The 18,105-nt window shown below is 42.4% G+C and overlaps 1 protein-coding gene across 2 annotated transcripts in view; it reads right to left on the bottom strand.

The window, feature by feature from the left end:
* Nucleotides 1-18,105, bottom strand: part of TTC6 (tetratricopeptide repeat domain 6) — a 133,880-nt gene that overhangs the window by 62,311 nt on the left and 53,464 nt on the right. For both annotated transcript variants that reach the window (XR_006102199.1, XM_042452178.1), the window contains exons 14-17: nucleotides 11,531-12,039; nucleotides 10,285-10,753; nucleotides 7,150-7,279; nucleotides 5,182-5,357 (exon numbers count right to left, since the gene is read on the bottom strand). Coding sequence is in view for 1 of the 2 variants with exons in the window: in XM_042452178.1 (XP_042308112.1) it covers nucleotides 5,182-5,357; nucleotides 7,150-7,279; nucleotides 10,285-10,753; nucleotides 11,531-12,039 (1,284 nt within the window). In the remaining variant the exon portion in view is untranslated. The remainder of the gene's footprint in view (nucleotides 1-5,181; nucleotides 5,358-7,149; nucleotides 7,280-10,284; nucleotides 10,754-11,530; nucleotides 12,040-18,105) is intronic.

Here is an 18,105-nt window from a genome sequence, read left to right as displayed (position 1 = left end):
ATTTTGAATGTTTGCAAATACAGAGCACCACATTATTTTTTCTTAAAGTAGGTCACAAATTATTGATTTTAATGGACAATCCATACCTTCTAATTATTTCATAGAATCGTAGAGTTGGAAGAGACCAGAAGGGCCATCCAGTTCAACCCCCTTTTAGTTGAAGTGGCAAAGGCTGCAATCCTATACAAACTTTTCCTGGAAGTATGTCGCATTGGTATAATAAGGCTTACTTCTAAGTAAACCTGCACAGGCTATCATTACAAATATTACATAAATTTGCATTACAAAATTTGTTTTGAATATAACTAACAGCATTGTGATCTGAAAATTAAGTTTAGGGTTTGTTTGTTATTTATTTTGATGCATAAAGCATTATGTCGGTACTGTACTATATCCACTTCCACTTACTAAAGTTGAAATAAGATACTAATAGGATGTGAAGATGTGATGGTACTCATAAAACATTTGACATCCACATTTCATTTCAATCCACATCCACTCATAACAGTACTATCATGTGCCTGAAAACATCATCCTGTTTGGAGAATGGGGAGGCTTCAAATAAAGGCCAATTTCAAAGAGCTTCTTTAGCTGTGTGCTCAAATGTTTGAGTGTGTCTAGCATTTTGACTGCCCCCACATTTGGACAGCAGACACAATGCCATATCTAAACTACTTCAGAACAAGGATGGACAACTACTGGGAGGGGCTTGGGAACTGTATTAGTTCCCCATAGGAATGGGAAGGAAACACCCATAGAAGCCATGGGGACCCATTTCTACTTTTTAAAAGTTTTTTCATTGAAGAAGCTTTGATACACCCTAGGATCCACGAAGGGAATTTTGCCAGGTTTGTAGGCCCTCCTGGGCTGTTTTAAGGGCAGGAGAGACCATTCTCCAAAGAGGAAGTGAACCAGGATTCAGCTATTTGCAGTTTGACAGCATGAAACTCAGTAAATATTTTTAATTCGTGTATGTGTGTGTTGTGTGTGCCTTCAAGTCGTTTCCAACTTATGGCAACCCCAAGGGTTTTCTTGGCAAGTTTCTTCAGGAGGGGGGGGAATGCCACTGCCATCCTCTGAGGCTGAGAGAGTGTGACTTGCACAAGGTCGCCCAGTGGGTTTTCATAACCAAGCCGGGATTCAAACCCTGGTATCCTGAATCCTAGTCCAACGATCAAACCACTATGCTACACTTCAACATAAACTGTAACAGCAGGTCATCAAAGAATTCTGTGAAAGTCTGCCAAATATGAAATGGGCTAAATATATAGAAGACAAAGAAAAGCTGATACTTTTAGACAGGCTAGAGGTTCCCTAACCACTTTTTGCTTTAGATAAATTGCTACAGTATTATCCTGTTTTGGAGGGTATGTTATGTAGACTTAGTACAACAGTTTCCATATTGTACGCCACATGTGCTGTTTTACAAAGGCAGAGAGGCCAAACACCATGTTGTGGGTTAAATGGGATGGCCACACAACTTTAATACCAACACATCAGTTACCAATCAGCTACACTAGTATTAACTTCTAGTAGGCAAATGAGGACACTGAGTCCAATGGTTTCCACACCAGCAGGGCATCAATCTGTGAGGGCCTGGTGAGCATCTGGCAAGGCTATGCCTTTAGGACAGAACAATCACAAAAGGAAATGCAGCATGGATGAAGGCAAAGCCAGTGTCCAAACTCAAACTTGAGTGTTTCTCCTAATGGACAAAGATCTGTTTGGGAAAAGCAAAGTTGTAGCTCACGAGCTTGTTGGGACTTCCCAAAAAGGGCTGATTCTCCTATTGGAAAGCAACAGGATTACAGGTATCACACAACTTCCTTGTTAATCCTCCATGCATTGCTGCATTACAGCTCCATGGGTTGCTGGTCTGTTTCCAGGCTCAATTCAAAATGCTGGTCGTGACCTATAAAGCCTTGTGCAGTTTACATCCAGGCTGAAAAACCGACCATATCTGTACATAAGCCTGTTCAGGTCCTGAGATCCTCAGGAAAGGCCCTTCTGTCACTTCTACCTGGTGAGGATACTTAGTTGGTGCCCTTTGGACTCTTGAACTCTGTTTCCAGAGAAGCTACAATGGCCCGATTCTTACAGTCCTACCATGGGCAAGCAAACACTTTCTATTCTAGCATACTTTTGAAAGGGCTTTTAAGAGGGTGCTGTACTGTTTTTAACATTTTAACTGTACTATTTTTAAACAGCTTTTCATGTTTTTTAATTGTATGCTCTAAATTGTTTGTAAAATTTGTTGATTGTTTAGTTCCACATTGATACTCACCTTTTGTATGTTTTTACTGTATTTTGTTTTAAATTTCTAAGTTGCCTTAAGTCCCATTTTCAGGGCATAGTTAATATCAGTAAGAAGTACCTGGGATTCACAACTCATAGCCTACCAATTTCATGTGGTCCATGATTATCCCCCACCTGATACATCCCTCAAATGCTTGGAGTCACTGGAAATTTATTTATTTATTTATATCCTGCCTTACCCCAAATATAGGGACTTAAGGAAGAGAACAGCAAGTTTAAAACAATATAGTTTAAAAACAATATAAAAGCATTAATATAGAAATATATAATTAAAAAACAATTTAACAATTTAAAAAATTAAAACAATTATGTATTAAAATTTAAAATGTATTAAAAACTCCATACAAACCTTAAAAACATTATTAAACAGTATTTATAGCTGAGATGAGGAACATTCTGTAGTGTTCCCCTATACAGTGACTTCAAAGAAGGTGGGGTCACTGCTTCCATGTCAATGATAGCAGGGAACTAATAGCACCAAAGTAGCCAGGATCACAGCTTCAACACAGTGAGAAAAACAAAATCCCAATAAGAACTGGTGGGAAATTAGAAGAATTTAGCTCACCTCCGCATTCATGAATCATGGTGGGCAGAGGGTTGAGATTAACCCCCCCCCCCTCAAGCTTGTGTGTGAGTATATGTATATGTGTGTAGTTATATGGCCCACAGCCACAACACCAGGGATGCTGGAAAGATTATGCATGTACTCAGCTAAAAAAAGGTAAAATGTCACATAGTTATAAACCTGCTGGAGAACAAATAGAATTAAGGCTGGATCCCCATCTTGTTCTAAAGCATGGAAGAAAAGAAGCAGATGCCTGGCTCCAATTCTGTTGGAATATAGCACTTCAGAAAAGTTTCCACTAAAAATAATGTCTTTTCAAGTAAATCTGCTTAAAATCCAGCTCTGCCATGAAACCCACTGAGCAAGTCACATGCTCTCAGCAATGGGAAATCTCCTCTGAACAAATCTTGCCAAGAAAACCCCATGGGTCACCATAAGTCTGAAACACCATAAGGCACAAAACAAGAACAATAAGAACAAATGCCTCCTGTAATGGGGGGGGGGGGGGGGGGGGACTCAAAACCCTTATCCATTCAGGGCCAAACTAGGCATTTCCTGAGATAGGTAAACAGTGCATTGACTTTTTCCAAGTGAAATGCATCTTACGAGGATGCAATCAGGAGTGGGCATGGGAGGAAAGCTACCCCTTTCCATGCCAAAAATGTTCACTTCAAAATGTTAGTGTTATTTAAAAACAAAAATAAAGTCTAGGATGAAAAGTACTGCTTTAGGTGCACTCAATGCTTCTCTTGTCTAGCAGAGTTTTTTTTTTAAAAAAAAGAAGACCATTGTAGCATACTATTAATTATATTTGAAACTTCAGTGGCAGGTGACCACTGTTTAATAAATAATAATAAATAATAAAAAATTTTATTTATATCCCGCCCTTCCTGCGATCAGGGCGGCTTACAACAGAGTTAAAACAACAATCCATACAATACAAGAAGATTAAAATACAGATACATCAGACCATTCAATAGAAATAACAGACAAAAAAGCCCCATAGCCCAACCTCTTGGCCACGGAAGAGGAGGGAGGCCCACAGGATTTTATTCGGGGAATGCCTGTTGAAACAGGAAGGTTTTCAGGTCCTTCCTGAATTGGGCCAGGGTGGTGGTCGAGCGGAGCTCAGTGGGCAGCGTGTTCCAAAGGGCTGGGGCAGCAGTGTAAAATGTCCTCCGTGTGGTGGAGGATAATCTAGCCCCAGGTACCTTCAGTAAATGCTGCCCAGATGTTCTGAGGGTGCGAGGCGGAATGTACGGGGAGAGACGGTCCTTCAGGAATCCTGGGCCCAAGCCATTTAGGGCTTTATAGGTAATTACCAATGCCTTATATTGAGCCCGGAAGCGAATGGGCAGCCAATGGAGATCTTTAAGCACAGGTGTTATATGGCTGGCCCTGGAAACTCCAGTGACCAGCCTGGCTGCCATGTTCTGCACCATTTGAAGCTTCCGGGTTTGGTATAAGGGTTGCCCCATGTAGAGTACATTGCAGAAATCCAGTCTCGAGGTTACCAGAGCATGTACAACAGTTTCTAGGTCCCTCTGGGCCAGGTATGGATGCAGCTGGCGGATAAGCCGAAGCTGATGACAAGTGCTCTTGACCGTCGCATTCACCTGAGCAGTCAGGTGAAGCGACGAGTCAAGAAGCACCCCCAGACTGCGTACGGAGTCCTTCACAGGGAGCGTGACCCCATTCAGGACAGGTGGAACCACCGCCATTCCTGGACCAGGGGAACCTATCACTAGTACCTCCGTTTTCTCTGGATTCAGCTTGAGTCGATTTTCCCTCATCCAGCCCATTACTGACTCTAGACAGGCCTCGAGAGGAGAGACGCCATCCTTGGTCACTGCATCAGTCGGAGACATAGAGAAAATGATTTGGGTGTCATCAGCGTACTGATAACCCCACGCCCCATGTCTCCGGATGATCTCTCCCAGTGGTTTCATGTAAATGTTAAAGAGCATGGGAGACAGAATGGCTCCTTGAGGGACCCCGGTTTTAAGGGGCCTCTCATCAGAGCACACGTCTCCCAGCTGCACCATCTGGGACCTCCCAGAGAGGTAGGACCGGAACCACTGGAGCGCAGTGCCCCCGATTCCCACCTCTGCCGGGCGTCCCAGAAGGATACCATGGTCTATGGTATCGAAAGCCGCTGAGATGTCCAAGAGCACCAACAGGGACACGCTTCCCCTGTCGATGCCCAGACGGAGATCATCGACCAAGACTTAATTTCAGTAAGTCTTGTAGATGCACAGCATTGGAGTCTGGATAAAATAATTATGACTAGTAAAACTTACTTTGGTATAATCTTCCATTGCCAGTAGTAGGTCTCCATTTTCTTCATGGGTTTCACCTCGCTTGTAATATACTTCATCATCTGTAGGCCTACATCTTGCAGCAAGAGTGTAGTTTATAATCGCTAAAGAATTATCTCCTTGTCTTCTGTATATATCAGCCCTTGACATATATGCATCTACATATCAAAATTAAACAATATAAAATTTTGATCCATACTAGCTTATACAATTTTATTTTATAAAATAATCTTTAATTGGATTTCTAACGCAAGCTTGAAAGGAAAATCTGCAAAGATGTTACCAATCTTCATTAGAAAATGAGCATTTTAAATAATTTCCTCATCACTGCTTTAATTTTTAAATTGATGTATCCAAATCAATCAAAACTATATCAATCATAGGGTTTCTCCAGACTGTCCAAAGGTTCCAGTGAATGTTGTGGCATCCTGTTTCAAAGCTTCAAAAATGGTAACACCTTGTAGCCTTTTTCACATTCCCATATCCAGTTATGTCCTAAATATACTGGGGTTTTACCACTTATTTGTTGTGTGTTGTAGCAGGTTTTAGCATTACCACCTATTTGTATGTTACTTCTTTCTCTCACTTGAGGTGTGATTAAACTGTGATGTAGGTATAGTTTCCCTCCATCCCTGCCACCCCTTGGCTCTACCTAATACAGCCCTCCCTCAGTATCAACATTCCCAGTATGATTTCTGTTTTCTATTTTCAGCTTTCTTTTTTTTTTAAAAAAAAAAACATTTTTAGTAACTGTACTGTAGTGCTAAAGTAATATAAGGCCATACCATTTCACCACTATAACTCTAAAAGGAAGGGGGGAAAGAAATCTTCCATCTGGTGACTGATTTCTATTCCTTATTTTCTATTTATTTTATTACAGGGTTGTTGTTGGGTTTCTTTTTATAATCATAGTGCTAAAGTGATGTAAGGCTATATCACATTAGCAGTGTAACTCTAAAAATGAGGGGGACTCAATCTGGTAACCCGAAAAGTAACAAGGGAACACAGATCAGCAGGGAACTGCTGTGGGAAAGGTCATGTCTCCATGCAAACTCATTAGAGGGCTTGCCCAAAAATAAAGCAGAAGAAACTATGACATTGGGTATACACAGCTTATATTTACCACAGCTTATATTGGAATCTTCCATTGCAGTGGATATAACAAGCTATGGCTAATACCAGAAATTCAAGATAAAAAAAGCAGGACAGGAAGAACATCATTTAAAAAAAACAACAACCAATAAGTACAGCTACGACTCACACCTATCCAAAGTTTTTGGCCAGTCTGAAGAAACCTACAGATAATGTACTCTTTGCTATTTATTATTTAGGAGAATTTCCAAGTCTGTTAAATGTCTATGGCCTAAATACTCTGAAAGCACCAGATCCTGTCTGATCTTGGAAACCATGGGGCTCAACATGTGGCTTTTTGGACCAGCTGAAGTTTCCAAACACTGTTCAAAGGCAGCCTCACATAGAATGCATTACAGTAATCCAACTAGGATGTAACTAGGCACATGTTACTGTGGCTGCACCTGATGTCACAAGGAATGGGCACAGCTGGCATACAAGCATTAACCGTGCACTCCTAGACACTGCTGAAACCTAGGCTTCCAGCTCAGAGTTTACTGACCAAGACCTCCATCTTTATAAATTCTAATAATAATAATAATAATAATAATAATAATAATAATAATAGGGTCACCATAAGTTGCCAGCCAATCTGAAAGCACTTATGCACACACATAAATGTTTATGCATATAACTACCACTAGAAAAATTTAATATGGAATGCAGGTGATGAACAACAAAGCCAATATTTAATGGAATTGTCACAGGAAAAGACCTTTCCAAAAAGCTTGAATCTTCAGTACTTCACACTATCTTGATACAGTGGACGAATAAATCTGAGAACCAATTTTTAGACAACAGATGTTCAAAGATTCTTGCCTGCATTGTTTTTGTTGTACTTGATTATAAAATTCAGGTCTTCTAATGCTGGAATAATTTTATTTTGGTAAAGAAAAAGTAAGTGCCTGTGCCAGTAAGCATCAGCCAGTGTTGGCTCCAAACTTATTGCCTGTAAAAGTAATGGGGGAAAAAAGAATATGAATGCTGGTCATACAGTATATTCTAGTGTAGTAGAGCTTTGCTTATCATAATTCAAGAAGGATATTGACAAATTGGGGCATGTCCAGAGGAGGATGAGCGAAAGCTTGTTTTCTGCTGTTCCAGAGACACGGAGCAACGGATGCAAACCACAGGAAAAGAGATTCCACCTAAACATTAGGAAGAACTTCCTGGCAGTAAGAGCTATTTGACAATGGAAAATGCTGCCTCGGAGTGTAGTGGGGTCTCTTTCTTTGGAGGTTTTTAAACAAGAGGCTGTCAGGAGTGCTTTGACTGTGTATTTCTGCATGGCAGGGGGATTGGACTGGATGCTCAACTCTATGATTCTAAAGGCTCATTCACACTGGCGGCATTGCTTCGAAAGGAACTGGGCAAATTCGGGGGGGCCCTCTCCCGAATCTCTCTGGAAGCAAGTGCTGACTACCAATCAGGGGTATTTTAATACGAATGCCGTCTTGGAGAATTTGGATTTAAGGTGAAGGTGCCTGACTGTCAATCAAAGTTAGTTCCGCGATGGTCATAGGTGACGTTTCCAGCACTGATAGGGGCATCAGAAGTGTGCTTTCCACCCCTTCTTTTTTTTTAAAAGGACCAGGCACCACCTGTCAAATTTAAAAACCTCTGGTGTGTGTACATATGTGTTGTGGGCATTTGGTCAGTGTTGTAGGTTATGATCTGCCTTTGGCCCCATTTTCAAACCCAAAATGCAAGCTAATGCATCCAGTATCCCCCACTCCTTGCCACCCCAGAATGCCTCATACACAGGTAATAATAATAATAACAATAATAATAATAATAATAACAACAATAATATTAATTCCTCACCTCAGAATGCCAAAAAAGGATGCATTTTTTTTGCTCTCCCTAGGCTACCCCTGAATTCCTAGAAAATGCTGTATCAATTTGTAAATTTACATAATTGGAAAGAGAAGCATTACATTCGATTGGTAACATTCATTCACAATCCAGCAGTCATTCCAAAGGAAATAATAGGCTGCCCTAGCAAAAGCTGTATCAATTTGCCAAGTTGCAACATTACATTCGATTGGTAACATTCATTCGCAGTCCAGCAGTCATTACAAAGGAAAGAATATGTGCATAGACAGAGAAAAATAATTTTAAAAAAATACACATCAAAGGGGAAAGGTCCCTGATGGATAGGAGAAGCTTGTCTTGCTCTGCCCCCCCACCTGCCCTGAATTGACCCTTGCTCCTGCTCACCATCTATCTATCTATCTATCTATTGCCAAGAACATGTGCATTTTTTGCCAAAAATAATTTTAAAAAAATACACATCAAAGAGAAAAGATCCCTGATGGATAGGAGAGGCTTGTCTTGCTCTGCCCCCCCCCCCAACCTGCCCTGAATTGACCCCGTCAGTCACCCCCTTTGCCTCCTCTCACCCTTTGCCTCCAGATCCCCCTTTTTCCTTCAGCTCTTTCCTCCTCCCCGTCCCCTCGGATGAGGGGAGGGAATGCTCTGACCTTTGCCCGCCCTCTGACCTTAATCCCTCCCTGAATTTGCCCCGATCATGATCGAGGGCAAGTTCAGATTTAGCGGAACCCAGGTCTTTTGAGAAAAGATGGTTTTTAGCCCAATTCTGGATACGTCGGGGTAAGGGGCATTTCCTTGTGCAAGCCTCGACATGGATTGTGACAGAATCGGGCCCAATATGAACTTCACGTGGAAGATTCAATTTCAAAACTGGTGTAAAAGGTAATGTGAATGGCCCCTAAGAAAGCTATCTTAGGCTTTTCTTTGGGGAACAGATAAATAAGATACAGTGGTACCCTGGGTTACGAATTTAATTCGTTCCGCGGCGCCGTTCGTAACCCGAAAGATTTCGCAAGCCGAAAAAGCCATAGCCGCTAGCGCTGAAAGCCGCAATTTCGTGCGAAAAAGCGCCGAAAAGCACCAAAAATTTTTTCGTAAGCCGAAAAAAAAAACGTAACCTGAAACAGTTTTTTCCTATTTAATTTTTTCGTATCCCGGAAATTTCGTAACGCGGTCATTTCGTATCCCGGGGTACCACTGTACTTATATATGACTTGCTTTAGCAAAACTCAAGTTCTAAGCAGTCCATGCTTTGTTAAGTCTCCCAAATCAACCATAGCTGTTTTAAGAAATTCTGTAGCAAATATATGGTTATGTCCATTAGGTTAACCTTTTTGTAAGCATTTCTATGTCCAGCAAAACACTTCCATTTTAATTGCCTTGGATGTATCCAATAGAATCCTGGGATTTGTTGTTTGGTGAGACACTAAAGCTAAAGAGAATTCTAAATATAACTCCCTAAATTACAAATCCCAAGATTCCATAGGATAGAATCATGACAGTTAAAGTGGGACAGTGGGAGCAAAGTGCTATAACTGTGTAGTGTGAAAGCTCACAGGTCACTTCACAGATTACAGGTTACAGGTAACACACATTCTAATGACTGAAGACTTGTCAACCACATCCTGCACAAGAAGCATATTTAAAAAGATGTTATTTGTATTCTCTTGCTAATTTCCCTTTAATATAAGTGTATACCATAAACTCCCAGCAGTTTTCAGATCCTTGATAATATGTTATCTAAGTACATGTGTACTCATTATTTGCTAAATCAAGGCCATCTGGATGTTAGATAGCACATCACAATAGCCCTAGCTAATATAGCCAATGGAAAGAAATGCTGAGAGTTATAGTCCAACAATATCTGGAACAACATCTTGATTTCCACTCCTATACAAAATGAAGATGGTTCCAGATATCTACTTAAACTGAGTCTCCGCCCCTCTCCCTATACTACTTAAGGCCATAAGAAGTTTTAGAGTGAACAGACTAGTGGATAAAAGAATGCATCCTGAGATGAGAATGAGATACTCATTCTTCTTTTTTATACCTTTTTGGCACATTTAAACAGTTGCAGCAACTCATTGTTACAAAAATGTCTCAGTAACTGGCAAAACTTACTTTTTCCAAGTCATCCATAGCTGTCTGCATTTTCCCTATTTTCCTATAGATTGCTCCACGCCTACAATAGTTAAATGCAGATAAATAACCTTTATTTATCTGTTGGGTTATTCTTTCAATTTCAGATTGACACTGTTCATTTTCCTCTGTTTTCCCTTCCAACAGAAGTGGATTCACTGTGTCAGTTAGTTCTTTTTCCTTTGTTTCCTCTTCCACGTCTTTTCTGCCTGATGCTGGCATATCTTCAGAAGATGGTGTACTAGGAGGGTACAGCTCATCAAACCACTTATTCCAGATCATTTGGACCCAACGGTAATCATTAGAATCTCCAGGTAATCTACCTTTCTTTTCTACAAATTTTTCAAAATCTAAATGACAAGGGAGGCTTGGACTTCGATAATGGCGAACTGCTTGAGACACTTTGATGATAAATTTATTATGTATATGAAGCCTCCCAAGAGAAACAGACCTGGGTAAAGAAAAGAAAAGCAAAATTCTAGTCAATATGTTCATCACTAATATAGTGAAGTAAGAATAGATTGTTTAAATAATTTGAAAGACATGTTATACAATATAATATTTAAAAATATACTTTGATTTGTTATAACAGTATGTAAAAACAGATTGTTGAAATATATTGTATAGCTTGTTTGAAAAACAAGCTATACAATATACTGTTTAATAATATACTCTGTTTTGGTACATAGTAGTCAAACTTTGGCCCATATGAGAACGTCTCAGTCAGATGTAATCTTATGTACAATTGCATATTTGGGCAAAACCCAAAAAGAAATGTGTGTCATAGCTGCAAGGAGTCACTTTTAATTAAAATGGCCCAACATATTTTGGCACTATAGACAGACAATCCAAACACCACCACTCTTTTCTTTCAGTTGTCTTACATTGTCTTAAATAAGCTAGGACAATTCAAGGCTATCAAAGGTACTATACTCATATACTAAGGACCAAAAACCCACGTGACCAAATCAGCTGCACATAACATTCCCTCTCAGACCTCAGTGATACATATTAAGTCGACATTTGTTAAAGTAATTTAACAAATTTAAATTTAAATATTTCTGAGACTTTCCATGGGCTGTGACAGAGACCAATGTCCTAAGCCTCATTCAAACCCACTCTAGGCAAGAGATCCCAACTTCAGAGCACTCTGCCTGGGGAGTGAAATGAATTTAATATAAAATATTAAAATTATAAATATAACTTTTGCAAGTGTTAATATAATCACCTTTCAAGAATTCTTGGAGGTTTATTTAATTTCTCACATATAGTTTCCAATACTTGAGGAGTAACATATTTCCCTGATTTCAATGATCTCTTTCTTTTTTTCTTGGGGAAGATAATATATGTGATTCCAGCTTTTCGAGATGCTTCAGCAAGACTGGTGTCACCCAGAGGCAGGGAAGGTTCAGTAGGTTGCTCAGGCTCTGGTGTGGAAGGGGAAAGACTTATAGTTGGTCCTTTCATAGTTTTTGTGAGTAATGAATCAATATCTTGATTTGTAGTAGGAGACATTTTTGGAAGGCCAGGGACATTCTCATCTATTGAACTAAGAAGCTTTGCTGGAGAAACTTCATCCTCTGGCATCATAACCTGAATATCTGCTGAAGAAATGTGTTTCTTCATAACTCTTAGTTCTTCCATAGTGGTTTTGAAATCTGCAGAAATTTTAAAATGTGTTTTGTCTCTGTAGAATGACAATTCTGGTGCACTATTTGACCTTTTAATGTAATCTATCTGCAAGAAAATTAAATGTAAATTTATCTGGCGTCTTTTGCAGAAATTTTCAGAGCAGCAGTCAATCAAACTATAAATCAAATGGAAGTGCATTTTACTACAGTATACCTTGATGAAACAAAAAAGTGTTTTAATACTAACATAAACTAAGGAACATCCTTGATTTAGAATTTCATATGCACATCCCAGCCAGATTGGTAAATTAGAGTATGGTTTTCCAGTCATTTCAGAATTACACTGATGGATTGCCATACATTTACCTACACTGAAAGTATTCCAGTTAATAAAAATCAGATGGGGCTTTAATTTAGTCTTTATAATGAAGAACCATAAGTTGAATGCCTATATAAAATAATGTTAATAGGTGAAAGGTATGGTATTCAATATTATCCACATTTAAGATGTTCTGTGAGCAGGAAGGGGTGATTGCACCACTTCCTTTCATAAACAATATATGCTCCAGAGAGTATGAGGAATCTCCACAGCAGAATGGTGGATTGGAAGAGGGAGCCAAGCAAGAGAAAATCTTGTTGCATGGTTCCATTCATTATATAGAATAGAAATAAAGACTATTTTCAGTTCCAAATGAAATGGACATTTAGATTTAGATTTTAAAAAACTCTGAAGACCTTGGGGGGGAAATTATTTGGGTTTTCCCCAATTAACCATGTCATGAGTCTAAGCAAGCCAAATACAAATGGTGTGTAAATTCCACCTGTTTCAATGGGATATATACATAAATTTAACCTCAAAGTGCCTCTAAGGTTTGTTAGTACACAATTATGACACTGAGGTTTGTTAATACACAGTGTTAACATCAACTGATAAGGACAGTTTGCTTACCTGTACCTGTGGTTCTTCAAGTGATCATCTGTGAATTCACACAAATGGGTTTTCTTGCACTTGTGCAGAGACATTCAGAACCTTTTGGAATTTATAGGGAAACTTTTTGGCGGTATCTCCACCCATCTCTTATTGTACCTCTAGCATTCCCACTCATTTACCAAAGCTCCAAACGGATGCTGCATATCAGCATGATCAGGTAACATGTGCAGGGCATTACCTGAGGGGAGGATGGGTGGGTTTGTGTGAATTCAGAGATGACCACTCAAAAAACCAGTTATTGGGAAGCAACCTGTCTTTCTTCTTCATGGTCTCTGTGAATCACAGAAATGGGTTAGACTAGCAAGCTGTAGTAAAGCAAGCCTGTTTTATAAAAACAAGTAAAAGGCATGCAAAGTAACTAACTTCAATGCAAACCAGAAAGCAACACTGCCCTCCCAAAGCCTGCATCATGGTATCCAGCCTGTAGTGAGAGATGGAAGTCAATGGCTGGGACCAGACAGCAGCCTTACAAAATTCCTTTAGAGGCACTCCACTAAGAAAGGCAGAGGAAGCTATTACCACCTGGAAGACTGAGCTTGAATTCGAACAGGGGGAGCTTTCCCCAAGATTTCATAAGCCAGATGAATTGTGGTAATCACCAATTTCGAGTTCCGCTGAATGGTGACAGGCAGTACCAACTTCAAATCCAAGTAACACACAAATAGTCGAGGTTCTGTCCATATAGAAGGCGAGAGTTCTCCAGACATCAAGAGAGTGCAATGCACACTTGGTACTGGAAGTCAGATTCAGGTCAAGGTTAGGTAGTACAATGCTCTGGTTCATGTGGAATGACAACACCACCTTGGATAACAAGGTGATGTCTGGATGAAGAACAACTTTATCCCTGTGGAAACAAAGATAGGGTTGGTCCACATGAAGAGAACAAAGTTCTCCAGCATGTCTAGCAGAGGTGACAGCAACTAGGAAGGCAGTCTTCCACGAGAATAATGAAAGAACAGTAGTAGCCAAGTGTTCAAATGGTCTTCCAGTTAGATGGGAAAGGACCAACTCGAGGCACCATGCTGGTGGCAGTACCGAAACAGGAGGATGAAAGTTGTTGAATCCTTTAAGAAATTCCTTGATTAAGGAGTGTTTGAAGAAAAACTGACAGTCCTTAACGTGACAGTGAGTACATATGGCAGCAAGGTAACATTTCAAAGATAAGAGGGAGAGGCCCGTTTCTGCAAATGATATCAGAAAGTCCAGCACTTGAGGCACCTGAACCCAAGAAGGAGACAAGCCTTCGTCATTCAAAAAGGTTTGAAACTTGGTCCATTTGACTTTTGAGTTGAAGGCTTGTGGGACTCCAATATGACTTTACATACAGATCTGGGCAAGGAACTCAGGGTCAAATCCCCCAGATGATGAGACAGAGGGTTTCCAGGTCCAGATGCCGAACCCGACCCACATACAGAGTGAGAAGGTCAAGATGCAACAGCAAGCCAAGATACACATTGCAAGCCAAGTGTAGAAGAGGAGCGAACCACTGTTGTCTCAGCCACCACGGGGTGATCAGGATGGCATCCACGTGGTGAATCCTCATGTTTGGTGATGAGTGGAAACAGTGAAAAGACATACACAAGGTTTCTTGTCCATTCAAAAAGCAAAGCATTGCCTTGAGAGCCCCAAATCCAGATCTTGAGCAGAACTGCGGACACTGATTGTTGAAATAGCTTGCAAAGAGATCAATTTGTGGTGAGCCCCATCACTGGAACAGCATCTGTGTCACCTCGGGATGGAGAATCCACTCAAGGTACGAATCCAACAATCAACTGAGTTGGTCTGTGAAGCCATTTTCATCACTTGGCAGATGGACTGCTTGCAGAATGATGCTCCTGGCAATGCACCAGTCCTAGAGGCTGGCGACAGGTTGAAGGATTGTGAGTCTTTTGAAGGGAGCATCTTGTACACTGTCGATGGCAGAAAGGAACCACAACTAGAATGAACAGAACTGAAGCCCAGAGTGACCTGAACTAATCTCACAGTGATCCATTTTTGTTGAGTGCACACGTGCACTGCATGAACCAGAGACTCGAACCTATCTGTAGGTATGCTAGTCCTCTCCTCAAATCCAGCATAGCTCCTATGAAACAAATCTCTTGAGAAGGCAACAGGTTTGACTTGGTCGAGGTGACTATCAACCCCAGAGAGTCTAGGAGGGACAAAGAGAAATCGATGTCCCAAACAGGGCCTGCTTGGATGGAACTCTGAATAGCCAATCATCCAGATAAGGAAAGATGGAGATACTATTCTGGTGGGGCCACTACTGCCATGCACTGCATGAAGACCCTGGGAGCTGTTGACAGTCCAAAGGGAATAAATCAAAACTGATAGAGCCACTGATCCACAGCAAATGCTAGAAATCTGTGCAATCCTGGATCCCTATGTGGAAGTAGGCATCCTTGAGATCCAAGCTGGCAAACCAGTCTCCTCTCTGCAAAAGCAAAAGAACTGAAGGCAGAGTAACCATACGGAACTGTCTGTAGGAGATGTAGGAATTCTGATGGTACAAGTCCAGTATGGGGCCTCCATCCCATTTGGGAACAATAAAATAATGGGAGAAGAAGCAATGTCAAATCTGAGAGATCGGTACAGGTTCAACAGTACCCTTTGAACGTAGAGTGTGCACTTCATCAAGTAAGGTATATGAAGGAGCAGTGATATGCAAAGTCTCCGTAGGAGGAATTTCTTCAAATCTGAAGGCATAGCCCCTGCAGACAATGTTAAGCACCCAAGAATCAGTAGTTGTAGAGCAGCGGTTCCCAACTTTTGTTGGGCCGCGACCCCCTTTGGGAACGAAAGTCCCATCCGCGGCCTCCCTGATAGGTTGGGAGACCAGGAAGGGGCGGGACCTTCGGACGCCTACAAGTCCCAGCGGGCTTTGCGGCCGGAAGTCCCGTCCCTTCCCAGCCTCCCAACCAATTAGGGAGGCCGCCGAGGGAAAAGGGGTGGGACTTCCGGTCGCAAAGCCCACTGGGGCTTGCAGTCCCGTCCCCTTCTCCCTGCGGTTGCCTGGCAGCCCTGGGGAGAAGAGGAGGAGGCGGCCCGCCCGTCCCTTCCTCCCGGTGGGTATCTGAACCCGTGGGAAGGAAGGGAGAGGAGGAGGGTCCCCCCATCCCTTTCTCCTCGCGGGTGCTTGCACTCACGGGAAGGGAGAGGAGGAGGGACCCCCCGTCCCTTCCTCTCCGTGGGTGCTTGCACCCGCGGGAAGGAAGGGAGAAGAGGAGGGACCCCCCATCCCTTCCTCCCCGTGGGTGTCTGCACCCGCGGGAAGGAAGGGAGAGGAGGAGGCGGCCCCGCCTCCATTCCCTTCCTCCTTGCATGTGCTTGTGCCAGCGCGGGCACTCGCAGGGAGAAGGGAAAGGATGAAGCCCCGCCCCTTCCCCTTTTCCCCGCGCGATGCCTGCTCCAGCGCCAGCACCCACGGGGGGGAGGAGGAGTCGGTGGGATTCCCTGGCGACCCCCCAGAAAGGGTCGTGTGACCCCCACATTGGGAACCCCTGTTATAGAAGCCCAGTGGTTGGCATAATGGACCAGCCTTTCCACAAAGGATGGTAAGGGGTCCATGTGCACAAAATGGGAAAGTCTTAGTAGTTTTGTTTCCTGCTCAGTATTTTTTTTTAAGGAATGATGAAAGCAGGACTGACCTGCCTGGCATCTTACTGAAGAGAAGGAAGATTGTGAAGGGAACCTCTGTCTGCCTGATGCAGGTGAAGGATCACTGCCAGCCATATCTCCGATGAGGATTGAAACAGGAAGTTGCAGACATGCCATATTTCCTTGTCATGGTCTTCATCTTGTGCTTGAAATCAAGCTTCTCATCTATCTCTTTATTAAAGAGTCCAGAGTCATCGAATGGCATGTCCTCGATGTTGGCTCTTGCCTGCCAGGTCAGGTCAGACCCTCACAGCCAGGCATGTCTCCTAAGTGCTACAGAACCCGACTACACTTTTTCAGCACAGTTGGTAGAGTGGCAAGTCATGTCAATCTGTTGGGCTCTGAGCAAATTGGCTTTGGCCTGAAATGCTTGAGCAAGCTGTCTCTCCTCATCAAGGAGCTTGTTGAAGAGGGGAAGTACTCTCTCCCAGAAGTTATGCTGGTATGCTTCCAGCCATGCCAAGTAGTTAGCCACGTAAAGTCCCAAAGCAGCTGCCGAGTAAAGCTTCTTAGCCATATCATCAATCTTGCGGCCTTCTTTATCTGTCTGGCTTGAGGAGGTCCTTGGGGTCACTTTCAACTGGGAGGCCTCTACAATAGCCAAGTTCGGTTTCAGGTGCTTGAACAGCCATGTCAAATCAAATGGTGTAAGGTGGTAAAGAATGTCAATCTTTCGGGACGTCTATGGCATAGTAGCTAGGGTGGTCCAGGATCGCTCAGCAATCTTCGAAATTGTCAGGAGGAAGCCAGTGAAAGCTGGAGTGAAAACTTTGGACTGGATCCTTTCATAAATCAGATCAAAAGGGTTGGACTCATGGTGGATGACCTCGATCTGTAAGGAATTCGCCATCTGAATTACCTGCTCCAAAAAGGAGCTGACATCATTCGTAGGCAAGGACAATTTGTGGATCACCAAAGTATTGGTTGATGACCTCTCTCGCAAGCGATTCAGTGAGGGTGAGGTGAAACCAAGCAACCCAATGTCAGGGGGTGGAGACCTGCAAGGTGACAGTGGCAATGGTCTATTTGCAAAAGACTGAGGTGACAGTCAGCTCACCAAAGACAGATGTCTAGACGGGACTGGTGGAGCATCACACAACAGAGCAGTTTGATGGTTGGCTGGTCTCCAACGGTCTCTTTCTCTTAGGTGTTGAGGGACTGTCCTTGGGTTCAAGATGTCGTTTCGACATCGGCTTGTTGTCAATGTGGTGCCGAGTTTGTCTGCTAGAGCCTGGCCAATTAGAGGCCTCATGGCAACCAGTTTCGGTCAAGGTAGGTTGCTTCTCCACAGGTGGAGAAGATGGTAGTACTGGCACCATGGCCAAAGGGGGTACATGGGGCTTTAGGGTGCATTCATAAAGCATAGCCCAAAGATGAGAATCATGGTTTTTCCTCACTTGAGGAGTGGAGGCCTAACACGGAGTGCAACCATGGACACTGTGCCCTTCCCCCAGGCATAAGAGGCAATGTGAGTGCTTATCCTGACCAGAGAGTTTTGCCCCGCACTACTCACATCTCTGGAAA

Source organism: Sceloporus undulatus, chromosome 1, assembly GCF_019175285.1.
Source record: "Sceloporus undulatus isolate JIND9_A2432 ecotype Alabama chromosome 1, SceUnd_v1.1, whole genome shotgun sequence".
Lineage (NCBI taxonomy): Eukaryota > Metazoa > Chordata > Lepidosauria > Squamata > Phrynosomatidae > Sceloporus > Sceloporus undulatus.
Note: the sequence above shows the minus strand (reverse complement) of the source record. Positions and strands in the feature narration are given on the sequence as shown.